Here is a 20020-nt window from a genome sequence, read left to right as displayed (position 1 = left end):
CAGACATTTCTAAGTCTGACATAATTTTATTAACAGTCTCGAAGACCCAATCATCAGAAAAGGTACTAGATGAAAAAGTTATTCAAGGAAATCTTGTACTGGTGTGGAATGTTCAACAGCTCCGACAGGCCAAAAACGTTATAGTCCGTTCTGTCCCAAGCTATACCACCAGGTATAGGAACGGCTGTGATTTACACTGACGACAAGTCTTTGTTGACGATGAGATGATGTGTGGCTTGAGTAATAAGTTGATGTTCTTATTTGCTGTGTCCCTTTTAACATATCTTCCATTTATCAGCATTCCCAAAATAATTACCAGAGTCAACCAAAGTAGAAGAAAAAGCCCACCCAACAGAATCCAAAGGACAATCCACGGTGAAACCAGATAAGTCTTTTCCAAGTGATGAAAAAGGTCTGTTGCTTGTTCTTTCAAAGTTTTTTACTGGTGTCGTTTCAGGTTCGCTGGGATCCGCGGAAAACGTATCAAAGTTAATGAAATAGCCAGAGGCAGTTCTGTCAATTGTTGGGATTTCATCAGGATTCGTTAAAATCGCTGGAACTGGTCAGAATGTAGCGTGCTGACTGCGTATGTGCCGATTAAGGCTCGTAAATCTTTTATAACAGTTCAAGCGTTACCCGAGCGCTGAGGCCACATCCAAATGAATCTGGTCTTAATATTTGTGGGACCGCATTTGTCCACAGGGACGTCTGCGTGTAGAAAGTCTAATGCTGTCTAGCAATGGTGTTTGTACTGTGCTGGCTATGCTATAGTCAGGAATCTGGTGGCGTTCTGTGCTACGATCTCTATTGCAGTAATTGCAGTTATTTACAAATGCTTGCATTCATTTCTGGCCACTAGTACATCTCTTAATTCTAGTATAGTCTTAGAGATCCCCCGATGTACCAGACCCTCTGCCAAAAGTGCTTCGTATATCAAAGCTTACCCTATGCCCCACTCCAGGGATTCGAGCAAAAGGAACGGAGTTTGCATCAATTATATACGAGTATTTGAGTGGAAACTTATAAGATAACGCTGCACCGCTGCCTTTGCTTGTGGCATTAACAGTTGCCATTATTTCGCTGTCTATTTTCGTTTTTCAGCGAGTGATTGCAGCTACGGAAGCCGTTTGCACAACTGCCTTGGCGGCTTCATCAGCCAATGAATTCCCTGCAACTTGAACTCCATCACGTTGATGACTCCGCATATGTATCACGTGAATGTTTTGTAGTCCCGGTCGTAACTGAACTACTGGTTCCCAAAGCAATTTATGCTTGATTGTGCCACCTTTTGCATCTTTGTAACCATTTTGAATCCAGTCTTGCAAGTATTCATTATAAGATTGAACACAATGCGAATCGCACACTTAGGAGCGTGGGGAATTCGCGATCCGTATTCTCAAGCACCATCTTGAATGCTTGTAGTTCAGCTCGCTGAGCCGTACAATCTTAGAGATTGTGTTTTAGTGATCATTGGACGGAATTTGCCATCGCGCCAACGACCTTTAACGAGCTCGCAACACGCACTATAGGCTTGTTTACCCCCTGTAGCAGGTTGAGCTGATCCGTCAGTATAAATTATACATTCATACCGGTCTAGAGGTAGAATTTCAGTAGGCAGAGGATATTCTTATTCGTATTGTAGAAATGCTTGTGTTTTCAAAAATGGGTCAAAAACATATTCAACGTCTGTTGGAGCAAGAGAATTAACCCATTGTATCCATCTCAGATCTAAAGCTTTAGCATTTGGAATGCTCGCTTTTGTCACTGCCTCCAAGGCAGGTACAGGTGTAACCACCATAACACGTTTACCCTGTACTAGGGCGCTCTCTTTTGCTACTGCAGTTTGAACCGCTGTCAGAATGTTTTATGTTTAAGTGAAGTGAATTTCATTTCGGCTTGTGTATACAAATGTGATTTGTATGCTATTGGTACTTTTTCACCTTCATTAAATATGAAGTACGTGAATCCGCATTGTCCTTAAATGAATAGAATCACTAAGTTGCGTACGTTTACGCGTGCAAATGTTTAGTTGCCAACATGTCTGTTTGGAGTGAACGCAAAATTTCTGTATTTTTGTGTCCAATTGACTGTTTGAATGTATAGGTTTTCAACCAGACCCCGAAGGAAGACTTCCATCAACATTGGTAACAGTAGCCACCGGGCCTATAGCGGACTTAATCTTGAAAGGAGTACGGAACCTTCCATAGTTGGGGGATACTAATCAGCCCACCGCTACCTCTGGTCTATCCAACACCATTATTAATTAGAGAAAGTCCATCAAACCCATTACAACTTGAAAAAAATAATCCTGGTTTTTCCATATTAAAAAATCCCCTGGGCAAAGTAATTCCGGAAGGAAAAAAAAAAAAGTTCAACATATTAAAGAGAGAAAGCAAACCGAGTGAATGAAAAATGGATCATGACAGCTTTACACAGCAGTAAGGAGAATTGACAAACATCACAGGCAGTCCAACAGGTACAGAGCATGGTCACTACGATAATAAAGATTTGCTCATGGAATTTAAATTGGATTTGTAAAAAAATAATTGATGCTCAAATACAAGGACTATCAAATAACAACCAAATCGTACTACTGCAGGAATCATGGGCAATGGAACCATTTATGATAAAATACTACAAGGGATACTATGAGCCTGCAATCAAATATCAGAAATGTGGTCGTCCCTGTGGTGGCTTAGCAATATTTGTACAGATTGATCTAGAAGTAAAACATGGCCAAATTCAGACAAATAACCCAAATCTGCTCGTGGTAAAGCTACGATATAAAGCCAGCAAAAACTGGTCGTACACAACTCTAATCTTAGTCAACATATATATACCTCCAAAACAGACCTCCAAGAAAGATATGCACCGCTCTTCATAATTTCCTACTGGAGCAAATCTTGGAAGAGCCCTTAGCAGATTACATTATTACAGGGGCTTTTAATGTAAACTTGTTAATATTCTTCATGCGGGACGACTTTGACCAATTACAAAATCAACAATGGAAAATTCCGGAACCAATAATGGGTCAGAGAATTAATAAACGAAAACGGGGAGAAATCTTGTGATGGACATAGAAGCTCTGGGACTCAGAATATTACATGGTAGATTCTGAACGGACAGCCCACCCGCTTGCTCATTCCACTCATGTAATGTTAATTCACGTATTGACTACACACGGACATCGCTGTGTATTTTCGACAAAGTGAAAAGCTACCATTTGAATAAAGTCCCGGACAGCGATCCTAGTCAACAAACTATCGAGATAAAGTTATCCTGTACAAAATCTCAAAAGTATCAGACAATGCAAGGCCAGGCCTCCACTATCAATTAAAGGAAACTTATATGGAAAGCCCATAATGCTGAGACTATGGCAAAAGCGAAAGTTTAGTTAAAGAATGTTTTAAAGAAACATGGATGAGAACATTAACAGACCAATGGGAAAAATTTACAGAGAAAATAGTGAGCTACAATGAACAAACATCGTGCGTAGAAAGAAATAAAACGGCCCAGAGTGAAACAAGCTAATCTAACGTCTACCTCCCATATACTGTAAAAAAAACTCAGATGTACGCGAAATAGACTAAGGAAACAGTTAATTAAGTTTCTGTTTAATGAGGAACTACAGGTAGTATTAAAAAACAAATTACAATCTGAGGAAATTAATATGGAATGAAATAAATAAAGCCAGGTAAGATCTGTGGACAAAGAACTTCCACGCAAGTTCTTTAACAAACTCACGGAACTTCTGGAAATTGATTAACAGTCTAGCAAGACCAAACAAACAGGCTGTAGGGTCTGTTTTAACTGAAGAAGAATGGGTGACGTTTCTTTTAAAACATTTAAATACAGAAACCTCAGCAAACAATTAATGTACGAATCAGGAAAAGAGTATAAAAGGTGACCCAGAAGGCGACTGCGAAAATTCATATAACCTATTCACAGGTGACCAAGTTGATTAAGAAACCGAAAGATGGGGCCCCTGGTCCCAACGGTATTCGATTTGCACTATACAAGGAAGCACCAGAATTTTGGTCTACTTACTTGACTGATGTCTTTTGTGTGGTGGACCGGAGTGGATTGACTCCAAAATCATGGAAAGGATAGCTGATAAAACCAATCTATAAGAAAGGAAATTGGCAAATGCCAGAAACTATCGGCTAATTACCTTGCAAGACACGGATGCAAAATTGTTTGCCGGGATTTAATTTGTGCTTTTGACTGATTGGGCAAAGGAGAATCAGGTATTGCCCCCAAATCAAACAGGCTTTATCAAAGGCCTTGGAACATCCACAAATATACTAACCTTATCGGTATTCATTGAAAAGACAATATTAGGAAAACAACCCTTATATCTTTGTTTCGCAGATTTTAAATCTGCTTTTGATTGTGTTGAGAGACCTTCTGTGGGATAAATTAAAGCAATTAATTCTGGATAATTTGCTAAAAACGATTAGGCTTCTGCACTCTGAAACCTGGGTTAGGGCAAGGATTGGTTATGTAAGCATACCGACTAATGAAATTCCGACAAGTGGTCTTAAACAAGGGTGCATTTTGGCCTCCTTACTATTTAATTTATTTTTAGCTGATCTATCTACTATGTTGAACAAAATCAATGCATATCCTCCAAGGTTAGCATACAAACAGATATCCAATTTGTTATATGCTGATGTCATACTCCTAGGTCATTGGGTTAAGTGGAGAAGCACTCCTGTATACCCAACTTGACCTTTATTTTCAATTAATTTGTTGCTTATATTACCAACTCTATCTAAAGCTTTAAACTATGCGTGCTGCAGTGGTAGCACGTTTGTCTAAACCATGTCTGTACTGAGACCTACCTATCTCGAGCCCATTAGGCTCGACCACCACGCACTGTTGCTGTGGGTGGTTCCCACTCGAACTGTCAAATTCTTTGCAATTTTTAGAATACTATTTTTTTCGACGCTTGAAAAAATTATCAGCTTTATATTTGATTCCCAACTCGTTTTGCATTCGTCAAGAAAAAAACATTTGAACAAAACAATATTTCACAATTAAACAAAATACATTCAAATATATTTAATCACTTTAGCTGTCCTCTTTGCAGTCCAATACGAGCTCAATGCATTTCGGCCGAGAAAAGGCCCTTCATCATTAGCCTCAAATCTAAAATATTTACATAAACAACTTTCAGAATACATCTAAACAACTCGAATAGAAGGCATCATGTCATAGGGTGCAACGAATTGAATAGCTTTTAGTGTGGACACAAGATAAAAGTCTGTCACCTTTCAAGTAAGAATAATAATTATTAAAACAAAAGCCCTTCACCACGCTGTGCATAGTGACCAACAAAAAACAACTCACTAGTCCAACGATCCTGAGAACTCCTTCCGTTCTAAACGAACAAAGAAATATGCTTAGTGATTTAGACAGACATTTAACTCCATGGCTGCTATGCGTTTTCCCCCTCTGTGCTGGGAATTGCTATTCTTTATTGTTTTATGACGAGCTGGGCTCGTCATCAGTGTTTGAGGAGGCTACACCATGAGCCCAGCTCGTCATGAGTGTGGAAGGGGTTAAGGGTCTGCCTACAAATTACAGGATAACATTGTATTACCTCCGCTGGGAAATATCACTGGTTGATCGAAGATTCACCGGTTAACCAGTATACAACTCCAGACTCGTGAAACACTTGTGTCCGTCTGCCGACAAACAAAACACGTTACTCCAAGTATTCTAAACCGCTCAGTCAATATCAGAACTCTGTTCCCGGTTTCCCAAACGCATATACCTGCCAAATCCAACAGTATCAGCTTTTCTTCAAGGTAACTTGTGACTGTAAACTTGCCAGAGTTTCCTCCAACTCACAAACTGCTGCCATACTGGTTTACGCGATGTCTTCCCAAAAAATACGTCCTGTCGATTCATGGAAATCGACGATTCACACCAATCCCATCTCTATGGGTGCCATCTTTAAGCAGTTCATGGACTGATCTACGACATGCTATCAGCATTACACTTCACCCAACAACAGCCACATCACCCTCAAACAAAACTTCGACTCGAAGCCATAAAACCAAACTCGAAGAAGAACATCCAAAGTTGTTCGTTCTACCAAATACCTCAGTACAAACCAAAAAATGTGATCACTCAGGACACCATCTACAAAAAGCCACATACTAGATCCGGAATCGAACCTAGGTCATACCAAAATTGGAATGCAACGATTAATTGATGGCATTTTTAAGTATTCAAAAGCAAATGGGTTAGTAATAAACTAAGCTAAAACCAAGGTAATGGTTATTACAAAAAATGTGCGACTCAAATTTAAACAAATGGTTTTTCTAAGACAAAGAACTGGAACAAGTTGGCATTTACAAATACCTTGGCATCATTTTTAATAATGGAAACTTCCTGCCACAAAAACAGGATATCACAAGGAAAGCAAACTCACTTGTTGCGGCATTTAGAACCATTCAGAAAACCATAGGAGACCTGTCTTATCACCCTTTCCTAAAAATATTTGCTGCAAAACTACTCCCTACCTTAACATATGGTAGTGAGGCAATCAATGGAAAAGATGATGAAATTATTAACACGGTTGTCGCCAAAGCATACAGAATTTTATTCTCTGACAAAGAATGCATCACAAGCTCAGGTCCGGCTGGAATTTGGGCTAAATAATCAACTATATGCAAGGAAAGGACAATTACTGAAAGCAGAATAAAAAATGATCAGTATAATTAACTGTCTTGTTTATTAAGGCACAAAATAAAAAATAAAAAATAAAAAAAGAACAGAAATGTACATGTTTGCTACTATTTAAATAAATCAAAATAAGTATTTGGTAGAACATCGATGTGGAATACCCCTATCACACAGGAAAGCTTAAAAAAACAGATAAACAAGCTTACCAACCACCTATCCTTGATAAAGGACAAAGATATATTAGTAAAAAGAAATCACGCATGGCCAATCTTAAATGGATTCAAGGTAAAAAAAAAGTACAAAAATATTTAGAAACATCGTGGACCAAGAAAAATAAACAGATTTTTATCAGAACTAGATTTGGTTGTTTGCCAGGACTATGTCACTTACTACCATGGAAGAGACCAGAAGAAGAAAACCTATGCAGACTGTTGAAATTAGGGCTAGAAAATATTATGCATTTACTGTGCCTTTGCTCGGATCTGGAAAGTGAAAGAAAAACTACTCTGAAGCGACTGTTTAATACACGTGGTGTAAGGACATGTAGGCAAGCACTGATCGCATGTTTAAACCCTGAAGACTTACCAATGAATTCAGCTTTTGTAAAATTCTTAAGAGCGATGAAAATTAAATTTGCAAGCTTTTACTTGAGTGATTTATGGAGTAAACCACCATGTATAAAATATAATCAAGTCTTTGAAAAGAAAAGAAAATGCTATTGTTTTATAACTTAGTATGTATGATATATAATCATGTCTTTGTATACAAATTGGAATGATTATTGTTTTATAATTGTAAAGTTTTTGCTTGATTTTGTAGCTATTTTTGGTAAGATTTTAATTAATCAAACACAATAAAATAAACTTAGTTTGATTAATTCGTGGAGAGGTTTAACCCCTTCTGCGTAGTTTAGAATGTATGTTCTTCCGAAATTCAGGAAACCTAGAATCAACTAAGTTTTTCAGCGTTTTTGGAAGTTGGAGCAGCGCACATTTCTCTAGAAAGTTTGCTGCCAGGCTTTTGCCTTTATTTGAAATGTATGTCCTAGAAAGAGGACGTTTAAATGGGCAATTCTAGATATTTTTTATTGAATTTGTACCCTTCAGAGGCAAAGCCCAATAAAATTGTATTCACCCTATTCAAGTGCCTATCCAAGTCATCGTCTTTTAGATAGAGGTCATCCACATATGATAAGGATTCGTCATCATATGTTTATAGTAACTCTGTTACTCTCGCTGAAAATAACCCAGGACTATTCTTGAATCTCTGGGAGGGGACTACAAAAGTGACGCTGTGTCCCCATGATTGAGAAAGCGGTCAAATACCTACTTTCTGGTGCAATGTTTTAACAGAAGAAAACATTAGAAATATCTAATGTTTTATATTTTTTACGCACAATGTTATTTCATTAATGCTGCACTGTGTGCATTTTGTACTGCAAAAGTTTTGCAACAAGAGTTTAAATGTCAGTACTCCAAAACTAGACGATATGTATTGTCTGGTTTGGAGACAGGAAACAAAGGATTATTCAATGACTAGGTGCATGTTTCAGTCACCTCTTGGTATGCAAGTTGATCTATTATCTCCCTGACCTGTTTTTTTAGCTTCTTGCTTAACTGGGTACTGCCGTTGTGCAGTTGGTTGATTTTTTTTGTTGGATTTTATGGTGAGGCAAGTCCTCATCCCACCCTACATGATTTTTGTATAATGCAGGACCTTGGGCTACTGCCCATTTCCTGGCATAGGTATATTTTAAATGAATTGTAATGTGGTTGGAGAAGGCTGGCATAATGATGTCCTCGCAATATGGGCACTCCCTGACAAATTGTGGTGGCCAGTCTTGTTGTTCAGCTAGAAGAATGTCATAACCCTTAGAAAGTCGCTCCCAAAAGAGTGCTCTCACTTTTCTTGGTATGTCCCCCTCCATCCGGAGTGTTATTTCATATAACTTATGTAGACAACTGACCCTGGTATCTGCAGTTTCCACTTGAATTAATTAATTAAAGTCTACTGTCTCCAGATGATCCTTCAACTTTTTGCGAGCTATGGTGACTTCTGCTGTGCTGTCCAACATTGTTTGAGCAGATTCCCCGTTCTTGAGTTGAGTCCTCAAAATCCTCGGCATGTCAGATTTTTAGACCGGCTACCTTCTTTTTGGTGAATTGAGGTTTCTTATTTTTCTGAACGTGTTGATCGTCTTTGGGCTTCACACGTTCTTCCTTGTGTTCTGACCATGCTCTTTCGGATTTCTGTGACAAAGTCTGAAAGGTACGAGAGGAACGTGTATCAGTATCTTGATATGTATCAGGTTTTCTCAAATTATCCCGGTTCCTGAGGTTATACCTCCTTCCAGAGGGCTCCTTTTGAGGAGACCTACCTCTGGAATGAGAACGCTTCTCTTTAGAAGTTGGTTTCCCACTTCTTTTTAATAAGAGTAGGGGTGTTTTTACTAAAGATCTTATCAGGACTTTCAGACAGTTGGGGGTTTTACTGGTTTCCCACCAAGACTGTCTCCGCCTAATTCTTCATAGGATTTTTCAATTTGCTCAGTTACATCAAATTCCCTTAATTTTTGGCGGATCGCCACGGATGCTGCTTCACCTTTAATATTAGCTAATATCGTTGAGACCTGTTTGAAGTCTTTCAGTAATTTCATACCTAGAATTAAAGCAGGCTCTGCCCCGTATTCATTTTGAATTTGTTTCAGGACTTCTGGTATTACCGCCATAGACGGAACACACTGTGTTTTAGTGTAAATTGCAGCAAAGAATTTACCCCAAGTGTCGCAGTCCTCCAGATGTGGTGCGATCCCCATTGGTAAACAGATTGCTAAGATTCTGTGTTTCTCATGAGGGTAGTATTAGGAAATACTGCCTCGATTTGAGTAATTTTTTGAGCTATCCAGAATGGAATTTGTTCCAGTTTTGCGGGTAGTTTACAAACGACCGAGTGTAGAGTCTCAGGTGTAATTTTATTTGTGTTCCCCTGGTGTGGGGGATACTGTGGAATCATTATTGCTGGTTGGACAGCAAAAGTCTGCATGACATATTGAACCAATTGTCTAAAGATTTTGATTAGCTCTTTGAGTTGAGCTCGTAGTTCCACATCTGTAATTTAATTAATTTCAGGATGTGGAGTAAAAGCTGGCTAAAACCGGCCATGTTGCTCCTGGTCTAACTAGTGGACCGAGCCTGGTAATGTGATTTATATGTTTTAGTGCGCCTTAAAAAAAAAAAAAAAAAAACAAGGACCCCCTAAACAATGGATAGCTCAATTCCTAGGACAGGGACTTAAATGGTAGTGACAAAAAATCCTAGACCATGTCAATAAAACAATATACACAGTATTTATGACATTAAGAAGACCAAGGAAGAAGGAAAAAGTATATTCAAAGTTGTTATCGTTACAAATTGTTTAAATAGATGTTTTTCTTGAGAAAACATATCAAGATATGGATAACAATTTGTGAAATCTGAGTATGTTCTCTTTTTTCTTCTTCATTTTTAGATAATTGTGTGGCTTTCCTTAAGAAGACGTATACGTCGAACCGCGCGTTGAGTTAATAAAGCTATTGCCACTTTTTAACCCTTTATTTATACATATTGATTAAATGTGATGTGTTACATGTTGCTTTTATTTTTTTTTTAATGTTTTGTATAAATATCGTTTAGATATTATGAGAATAAATTATTAAAAAGGTAGCAACTTTGAATATATTTTTTCCTTCTTCCTTGGTCTTCTTAATGTCATAGATACTGTGTTTAGGGCGCCTTTAAACCAGAGTGCATGCTCCTGGTATGTTAGTGGGATTTCAATATCCTCGAAAGGAATGTATTCCGTTGGTGGTTCATCTTTGTAGAAGTGAAACACATTTGTTCTTGGATCTGCTTCAGGGAAGATTATCGATGAGTAGAAAACCTCTGTCTGATGATATTCATGTGCCTCTATTACTACTTGCTGATGGGCCATTTTTTATACGTTTTATAGTGATGGTTTTCCTTAAATTTGAAGGAATGATTATAGAACCCTCACTGGTTTCTTGGAAACCTGTTATGTTAAAAGCTGCATCGCCTGGATCAGCCGCAGCTCCACTGGCCCCAGGAAGTACTTTATCAGCCTTTTTGTTGACTGAAAGTTTCAAGGAAACAATGATAAGGTGCACAATATTTAGGAACACTTCAACGTTGAAAAAAACCAAAAACGAATACATAGGATTTTCGTCCTACTCCGTTATGGCAGTTATTATCCTTTTACCGACTCCAAGACGTCTATCAGAGTATTACGGAAAAAGGGGTCTCTGAGAAAAGCACGACTGAGTTACTTTAGTATCTAGCGTTAAATTAGTGTCTTACCAAACGTTGGGCGCCATGTAATGTAGTTCCTATATTCCCAATATGCTCTGCGCATTTGAATAATATATCCTATAGATATGACGTAGGACTTAGGTCAGTAGGTCTCTATCTAATATACTAAACTTAATTGTGAGGCCAGCTAGCTCAGAGGTCACTAGAAACTTACTTGAATTCACAAGAAGGGATGAGTCTATGACAACCGCATAAACATGACAACTTTGTTTCCCAAGAATAAGAAATATATCTCTAGAGTCGTGGAAATAATAGATAAGTATTTCACCCAGTCAATCGTGCATGCTTCGTTTCTACAGAGTTTGCAGAGAAATAGTAAGACTGGCGTTTTCAATAAAAGGTATATTGAACAGTCTTCTTTCTCATGCAAGAGAGGTGAACTGTTACAATCGTTAGACAGAATGCAAAGTATAATGCGTACAGCTAGAATAGTATTATGAATTAATACTGTAATAGCATTGTACGGTTTCCAAGCCATGTAAAATACATACATAAATAACAAGCTAAACTACTCAACTGGTGCTTCTAAAATACACCTAACCTAGGTCCAGTACGAGGGAAGAACTAAGTATGGTCTTTAGCTTAGGTTTAGTTTTTGCCAAGACTCTACTCAAGAGTTCTCTAGGTTCTAATCAGCTCCATACCTTAGAATGAAGGAGGTCTGGTATCTCTGTCTCGAGAGTCTATTTCCCAACACCCCGCAAGGGGAGTCAGAAACACTGAAGCTTGATTTCTCAGCAGAGGAGGGCAGCTTCCTGATCAGTGCGTCAGCTGGAGAGTCAGCTACCTTCAGCACTTGCTGTAGCGAGCTGCGTCGGGCAAGTAGGTCGTCTAACTGCTCCGAACCACTGTGCTTTGCCATAGCAAGTGAAGGTATATTTATACCTTGAAGGTGTTTAGGAATGCCACGTTTGACAAAGTCGGGCATATGAATGTCATGAATGAATCCCTAAGGAATAGATGTTCATTGTAAACTAACTGAGTTCTTGGAGAAATCAATATTCAAGCAAGGGGAAGTCCCAAACGGCTTATGCTGGTTTTCCAAGAAATCGTTGTGACGTTTGGTGAACGGATGGAAGTACCCATACCTGTATTTGGGTTGCATGAGCTATGCCTAAATAAGGGCCTGATTTCTATGCCTATATAAGGGCATGTAAATTGTACCTATATAAGGGCATGCATTGGGAAAATCCATTCGGAATCTAAATTGGCATACAACAAGAGGACACCTTAGAGATACCCCCTAATAAGCAATGTAACTAGCGTCCTGGCTGAGTGGCTGCTCGCCAGGTGCCACGCCCAGATATGTTTCTGGACCCTTGGGCTGAGAGACTCGCTCTCTCGAGGTCCTGAAACAAAGCACTTCCTGTGCAGAGGTGCCAAACCTCCACAAAAATGGGCAGGGTCCACGAAGGGGAAGCGTCAAAGGCTTGCCGCCGTTGGGTGCAGACCCTGCCTTTTGCTGCTCCCAGCAACTGGCCCCCACAGGTTCTAACCCTCACTTTAAGAAGGAGAATCGTCATGATAGGAGGAGAGGTATGCCTACCTCTTCCAACTCCAACCCTCAGGAGTAGGAGCCAAGGCGAAGCACAACTCTGTCCCTGCCATTGTGCAGATGCAGGGACCCAGCCAACCAGAAAGAGGCTTAAGCGCCCCTCCCACTGGAGGTTGGCATAATAGAGGTTGTACCCATAGGGGCCCATTGGTCCTGACCCATACCAATCTAAAAATGCCCCTAAATGTAGTATTTATGGGCGACTCCAAACATTGCCTCCTCAGACAAGCAAGCAGAAACACCAAAGAGCTATGCTGAAGGAAGAAGAGGGGGACACCAACTACCTTGGGTCCAGCCCTACAGGCCTGTCGAGATCTCTACCTGCTCCAGCAGAATCAGTCATGTCCAGCGGCCCCCCAGAATCCGGAGTACCTGCCCTGCCTTCCCTGCAAAGACTGTCTCTTGTGACCAACAGGCTTGCTGAAGAACCAGACTCTGGCACCGGCCGAATCCACAAGCCTGCACCATCCTGCACCTGAAGCCAACGGTCCAAGTTAGAATGGCCCAACACCAAAAGGAGGTCCACCCCAACAAACCTGACCTGGTGATCCCTGGCCTGCCTCCAGATTACGCCTACAGCCTCTATCTGGAAAATACCCGCAACAATGTTGGTAAGGTAAGCTGATGCCTAGAGACACTCCTGCACCAGACACCCCTGCACCAGGCACTCCACAGCATTGGGTGGCTCTACCAACTGTGTCCATGCATCCCAACTTACCTCTATAAATTATGGCCACCACCAGGAATTCTCTCAGCCAGAACCTGCAGTCTTTGTTCCGACCAGTGATCTCCCATTTAAAACAGGGCACCTGACACTAAAACGGCACCCGACACTAAAACAGCACCCTGCACCCAGCCACCCCTGTGGGTGCACCTTGTGTGCCAACACTGATCCCACTTTGCCCTGAGCTTAGCCCTAAGAGCATTGCCTTCTCAACCCGGTGGCTTGCTGAGAGCAGCCACCAACCAACAGCCCCTTAAACCCATTGGCTAACATTTGGCCTCAGCACTCTGCACCTAGCCGTGCTAGTGCCACTGAGGTTGTTCTTTGATTGCATCCTTGACTCTCGGGTAACCCTGGTTTTAACCGCAGAAACTCAGCCCTCGACTGATTGCTTACCAGCAAACCGATTACCACATTTACTTCCATAGGATTGCACTGACTGTTTTTCCTCTGAAAACGTTTTATGTGTTGAGTTGTGTTTGTATAGAACTGTGTTTTAATGTCAAAGCGCTCTACGTACCTTTGTCTAGGAAATGTCCCAGTTTGATATCTACTCTCAAGAGTAATCTAAAAAGTAATCACAAAGTAATTACACTTATCAACCGCCTTTAAATGTTTTACACACCTGTTACAAAGTCAATTTCATCCAGCTTACCTATTCTTATCAACATGTTTAGAAAAGTACCATTTTACATACCTGTACCAAATCCTGCATTGTACAGAAAATAACAGAAAATAAAATAAAAAATATATTTTGTATGAGTTCAGTCTTTGAAAGTGTAAAATCATTTCTTGCCTGTGTGTGTACAATAAATGCTTAACACTACCCTCTGATAAAGCCTTACTGCACGTCCACACTACCACAAGAGTGTACAGTGTTATCTACTTTTACCTCTGTAAACCTTTGGGGATCCACTGGACTCTGGGAACACTATACTTTACTTTGATATAGTATATACAGAGCCAGCTTCCTACGTTTGTGCTGTGTCAATTCCTAGGTTTTGTCTGCACCAAAACACAGTCTGCAATGGCAGTGTGTATGGGTAGATGAGGGGTCACAGAGGGTGGCACAATATATACTGCAACCCTTAGAGACCCTCTGGTCACATGGCCCCTGGAACCACTGGTACCTTTCACAAGGGACTTGCATATGGGCCAGAGGTGTACCAATAGTGGAAACAAAGGTACAGTTTTGGGAAAGAACACAGGCACTGGGAACCTGATTGGCAGGGGCCCAGTGCACACCCAGACAAAGTTCAGATATCAGGCGAGGGGGCAATATGTAAAAAGGAGCACTTTCCTACATCAGTCCATTGGAATTTGGAGTGGAGCAGTACTGGAAGGGCATCCTTTCCATCACAGTGCATGCATTCTTGACAAAGGCTTCAATTTGAGGTGTACAGTTCCCCAGGGAGGCTCCAAAGGCATGGCAGTGAGGCTTCGAAAGGAGGTCGATGTCTGTGGAAAGCTGTCTGGGGAACTAATCTAAGTCTATCGCTGAATCAAGTTTTTTCCGTTTCGATCGGATTTGAAACTACCAATTCGACCCTAAAGGAAGCACTACAAGTTGCCAAAAACGGAGCCATGAAATGCACATGCAATGCAGATGACGGAAAAAAAACCATCTAGCATGCAGTAGATACCCATAAGAATTGCCAGCTAAAGGGAATCATACTGCATACCATGACTGAATAACAAATAAAACCTTGAAAAAGTACAAGCCAAACAAATAGCAGGCATATGGAGAGCATATGTATCTAAGCAACACATGCTACGACCAAATATGTATTATTCCTTCAAAAACCTTATCAGGGTGAGCAAAGCTACAGTTAGGGCTGGCTGTATTGCAAGGAAAATAAAGAGGTTTGAAAAGCAAATTTAGACAATGGCTAGAAACCAAAAAGCAGAAGACTCTGAGGGGCTTTTGCGTGCAAGCAAACACATGTGCAGTAGCAATATAAGTTATGGCGGCCTCGAGGGGAGCTCAGCAAACCCAGCTTATAGGTTAGAGCTTTAATCGGTTTGAACGAGGTGTATGTTCTATTAATCAAACACTGTTGGGAGTATGGTTCATTGTAATAGTTTATTCCTATTTTGAAATTAATGGGAGGCTCCCAGCCTAAAAAGGGGGCAGAGGCAAGCACCTGAATGTATGAACTATGTAATGCTGGAAAAAGAAAGAAGGGGCCACACATTTTTTCTAGACTAATAAAGTGCAATTGTGTCTTCAAAAATGTCACAGGTGCCCGAACAAGGAGTCTACAAACTAACTGGTAAGAACCACCACCTGAAGATGGCGTCTAGATTACAGGGCTTATGAGTAAAAGCATGCTAAAACAATATGCTATAAACAGCCCAATACTTGATGGTATAGTTAGTCACAGCACGCAACACGAAGACCAATTAGCATAACATTACAAATGCATTTTGTTCCATTAAATCCTGCTTTATATTGATGTAGACCAAAATATTCTGTTCCTGTGCATTAGTTAGGATCTTAATTGTTTTTCTCACCCCAGAATAGTGTAACTTTTACAAGTACTGCCTTTTAAGAAAAATATCCATGGTAAATGCAACGAAGATATACAGACACTGAGATGGTTATGATCATATGGTAGTATCGGATTTGAAAAGGTTTCAAAGAAAACTATGTACCATTTCTTTTTTAACATACCTGATTTTTGTTGGGCATTTTTGGGATAACTTTGGTTACGGTGCCCTCAAAATACTCAATGCTGATGTCTTCAAAAATAACCGTCCCCTGAGGTAGCAACCTTACATCTGTTGCAACCTCTTTACCCTGTGAAAAACATAATCAGTTATAAATAGCTGAAATGATAAAATTCACTGATAATTATACCAATTTATTTTTAAAAAAGGTTCTTACGTTTCTATCCTTGATTGTAAACTCCACATCATCCCCAGGCTGCAAGGCTTCTAGATCACCTTTAAATTCACTGTAGTGAAAGAATATTTCCTTTACTACATCACCTCTTTCGATGAATCCAAAGGCTTCCTAAAGAGTAAAGCAGAGTAACCAAATTAGGCCTGGACATATGACTTCTTGAATATATGGTTTAATAAATATTGGTTAAAGTTGCACATTATCTCACGTGTAAATACCCAATATTTGTGTCATCCTTATTCCTGTAAAGAAAAAGTTACTTACCTACACTAACTATCTTTCAGCTGGATACTTTACCTGCAGATTTTTCCCTTGTATAATCATCGCAGGTTCCAGGTTGGTTACTGAAAATTCACATATCAGTAGGGGTCGCTGGCCTCATACTGACCTAGGAAATAGCATCAAATGACATCACCGAAGCCATAGAGCACCCTTCCCAGTAAAAGCAATTTCGTAGCGAGTATTGCTTCAGATTGACATGCTATGCGCACTCCCACCATCTAGTGTTAGACTTGAACTCTACAACTTGTTTTTCTCGTATAAGTCTTTTATTGCTCATATGTAGAGACTCCTCTTCAAGTTAATGCACATTTTCAGCAGCTACTTTGTAAGATTGTTAATTTTTTCCCCTCTACTATGGTGGGTGAAGATGTAGCTAGTGAAGATATAGAAATGATCAAGCATTCTATGAGTAACATTAAATAGTTGTACATATCTATATATGCAACGTATTATGCATGAAATCTAATCAACACGAATGCCTGCCGGGAGGGTGCATGCACTACATGCTAAAAATAGATACTTACAAGTCAACATGCTCCATTCATAGCAGTTGTTGGCTGCATATACACATGCTATGCATAGACTGTAAAGCAGTTCTATCGCAGTGGCTTTAGGCCTCGGATGATGGAGATGACTGGAATAGGGTCCGCAAGGCTGTATAACAGAAGTTTGCTGCCTTGCTTGGACATCTACAAACTATTGCTTAGTAAGTGTGCAAATTCGTCCATGAAGGCTGCCTTGCAAATATCAGCTAAAGGATTGTTACCCATAGAAGCACTTTTCTTCTTAGTAAAATGTGCTTGTGGAACTGTTGATAATGATAGTTTGGCTTTTATGTAACACATCTGTATGCAATTGACGATCCATTTCGCAATTCCTGTGTTACAAATTGAGTTTCCCTTTCTAGGGTTTGAGAAAGCTATGGACAACTGTTGTGTTTTCCTAAAGGGTTTAGTCCTGCCGATGTAATACACCAGCGCTCTCTTGGAACCAAGTGTATGAAGTGCTCTTTCTGCGAAATTCGATGGCTTCGGAAAAAAGATAAAGTGTCTGATTTAAGTGAAAACTTTAGGAACAAACTTTGGATTTGTCCTTAGTCATACCTTATCCTGAAAATGTGAAAGTAAGGTTTTTCAATGTTAAGAGCATGCATCTCACAAACCCGTTAGAAAGGCGATAGTCACCAGGAAAGCAAACTTCCATGACAGTAACTAATGGACATGAATTTAATGGCCCAAATGGTACTTAACCTAGTAAGTGCAACATTTAGATTCCATGACGGGACTGGTGGTACCCAAAGAAGAATTATTCTTTGTAACCCTTCCATAAAAGCCTTAATGACTGTATATGAAAAAGGAACTGGTGTTTACTGCAATTGCTGCAGGGGGCAGACTTCGGAAATTGTATGCTAGCCGTGATTTGAGTGTAATAAATCATCTGTTGTACCGTTGGAGTACAAGGGTCCATGCCCTGCGCTATAAAGTAATGGACAAACTTTTTCCAATTGGGAGTAACAAGCTCTACTTACTGGCCCGCCCTGCCTCTCTTAAAATGTCCATACATTCTTGCGGTAACTAAGTACCCACACTATATAACTTCAGTAGCCAAATAGTGAGGCTGCATGGTTTGGAGGTTTGGATACCTGACCCTGCCATTGTGAGTGAGAAGGTCTGTGTTGCTGTGGAGCCTCCAGTGAGGTACTAGTGACAATTGAAAGTGTAGTGTATCAGAGTTGTGGTGCCCATGTGGAAGCTACTAGAATCATCAAGAGATGCCCTTTTAAGTTTACTTGACAAGATAAGAAATGAGTGGGATAGGCAGAAAAGTGTAGGCAAATATCCCAAACCAATTCATCCATCATTCCCACGGCCCTTGGGAGTGGTCTTCATCCTGGGTCCAGATACCGTATTCGTGGATTACTTGAGGAGTTCCAAAGTTGGAGGCGGCTGTTCATTCCTCTTTGAACTGATCTGAGTCATGGGATGCAACGTAGTGCAAACTGCCCAGATACCGGCTCCATCTTTCTTTCTACTCCCGACTTGTTCATTCTCCAAGGAGAATTCGGCCTCTGCAGCCATCACCGTGTTGTGAGCTACCCATCTGTCCTCATCAGGAGGGAAGGGTTTTCTTGTTCTTGAACAGGTTGCAGACTGCGCAATTCTGTTCATTGTGCTCCGGCGACAAACCAGGGTTGCAGACCTTGCGCTGATCTGAATATGCGTACTTGGCCTCGCATTGTGGGAACTTTGGGAAAAATCTGCCTCTCAACTTCCATCACCCAGAGCAGAGCATAGTTGGCCATGCGATAGAAGGTTGAATCGAACCGGCATGCCAGGACTCACGCCTGAGCACACCCAAGACGACTGGAGGCATTCTAAAGTAATTACAGAAGAATCTGCCCGCAACAAGGAAGCCCTGAAACAAGAGTACCCACGCGAAAGAGTAATTTATTGGTCAGGAGTGTCCACATGTATCTAGGAAGATAGACGCCCACCTGCACTTGAACTGTCACGACAAAAAGGCGACGCAAGTGTCTAGGTGCGCCTACTGCCCAACCGGGCATCTTTAGGCTGTCATCATCCCCCGCCTATGTCCTGATGAAGACCCGCACTGAATAGATCGTAGTGCAGACCCTGGGTTGAAACGTCGACAATATCCCTTGGACCAGTTCAAAGGCTCTGCGAAAAAGACTTATTTACTTAATTCGCAGACTCATCGATTTCCAATACCGGATTCCTGGCCATCAATTGTTCTTGTACATATTTTTAGCCACCTTGTACATATTGTGCACCACTACTGTATTACTGAGAACCAGATGTCACTTTGTCACATATCACAGTATATTTCACTGTGTTTTAACAGCCATACAAAATCAGTTGGGGTATTTATAAATGAAGTAGTTTATATAAAAATAACCATACCCCATATGGTCTTCGTGTGTGTTCCTTGGATTGAAAGTAAAAGTTTCTTTGAATAACTTATTGAATTGTTCGGCTGTTGAAGGAATATGTGATACCCGACAGAACCATTGTTTTTCTTTACATGCTATAGAAAGGGAAGTTGATAGACGCAGCGGTGGAAGTAGATAGACACAAATTAGACAGTCAATATAGTCGATTGAGATGGTAATGAAAAAAATGTTTGTCATTTTTGTGTTGAACAGCTGCAAGTAGAACAGACCTCGAGCGCTACCTGTCCGCAGTAACCTTTTCTACAGATAGATATTTCTACCTGCAGGTTCCTAACCTCTAAAATAGATTAAAGAACAATATTCAGCTTCGGAAGGGCACCTGAAACAAGAAAGGCTGCAAGTAGGGACAAGTTTGGCAGAATCCATAAGGGGGGCCCGGCTCTTTAGGGTCTCTGGAGCAGGAGGACACAGTAGGTTTACGACAACATGGGCTCCTCCAATCCAAGGGAGATACTTGGTGGCTGGCGAAGCACTTGAGTCCTTCCAAGACTTAGGAGTGTGGCGCCGCCGCCCAGGGGAACTG

At 40.5% G+C, this 20020-nt stretch overlaps 1 protein-coding gene across 1 annotated transcript in view; it reads right to left on the bottom strand.

The window, feature by feature from the left end:
* Positions 1-20020, bottom strand: part of CSDE1 (cold shock domain containing E1) — a 689720-nt gene that overhangs the window by 381406 nt on the left and 288294 nt on the right. The window contains 2 exon segments of the mRNA XM_086923281.1: positions 16014-16139; positions 16227-16355. Of these exon segments, the coding sequence (XP_086779407.1) occupies positions 16014-16139; positions 16227-16355 (255 nt within the window).

Source organism: Lissotriton vulgaris, chromosome 5 (genome assembly GCF_964263255.1).
Source record: "Lissotriton vulgaris chromosome 5, aLisVul1.2, whole genome shotgun sequence".
NCBI lineage: Eukaryota > Metazoa > Chordata > Amphibia > Caudata > Salamandridae > Lissotriton > Lissotriton vulgaris.
The sequence above is the reverse complement of the archived record's forward strand: the minus strand, read 5'-3'. Positions and strand labels throughout refer to the sequence as shown.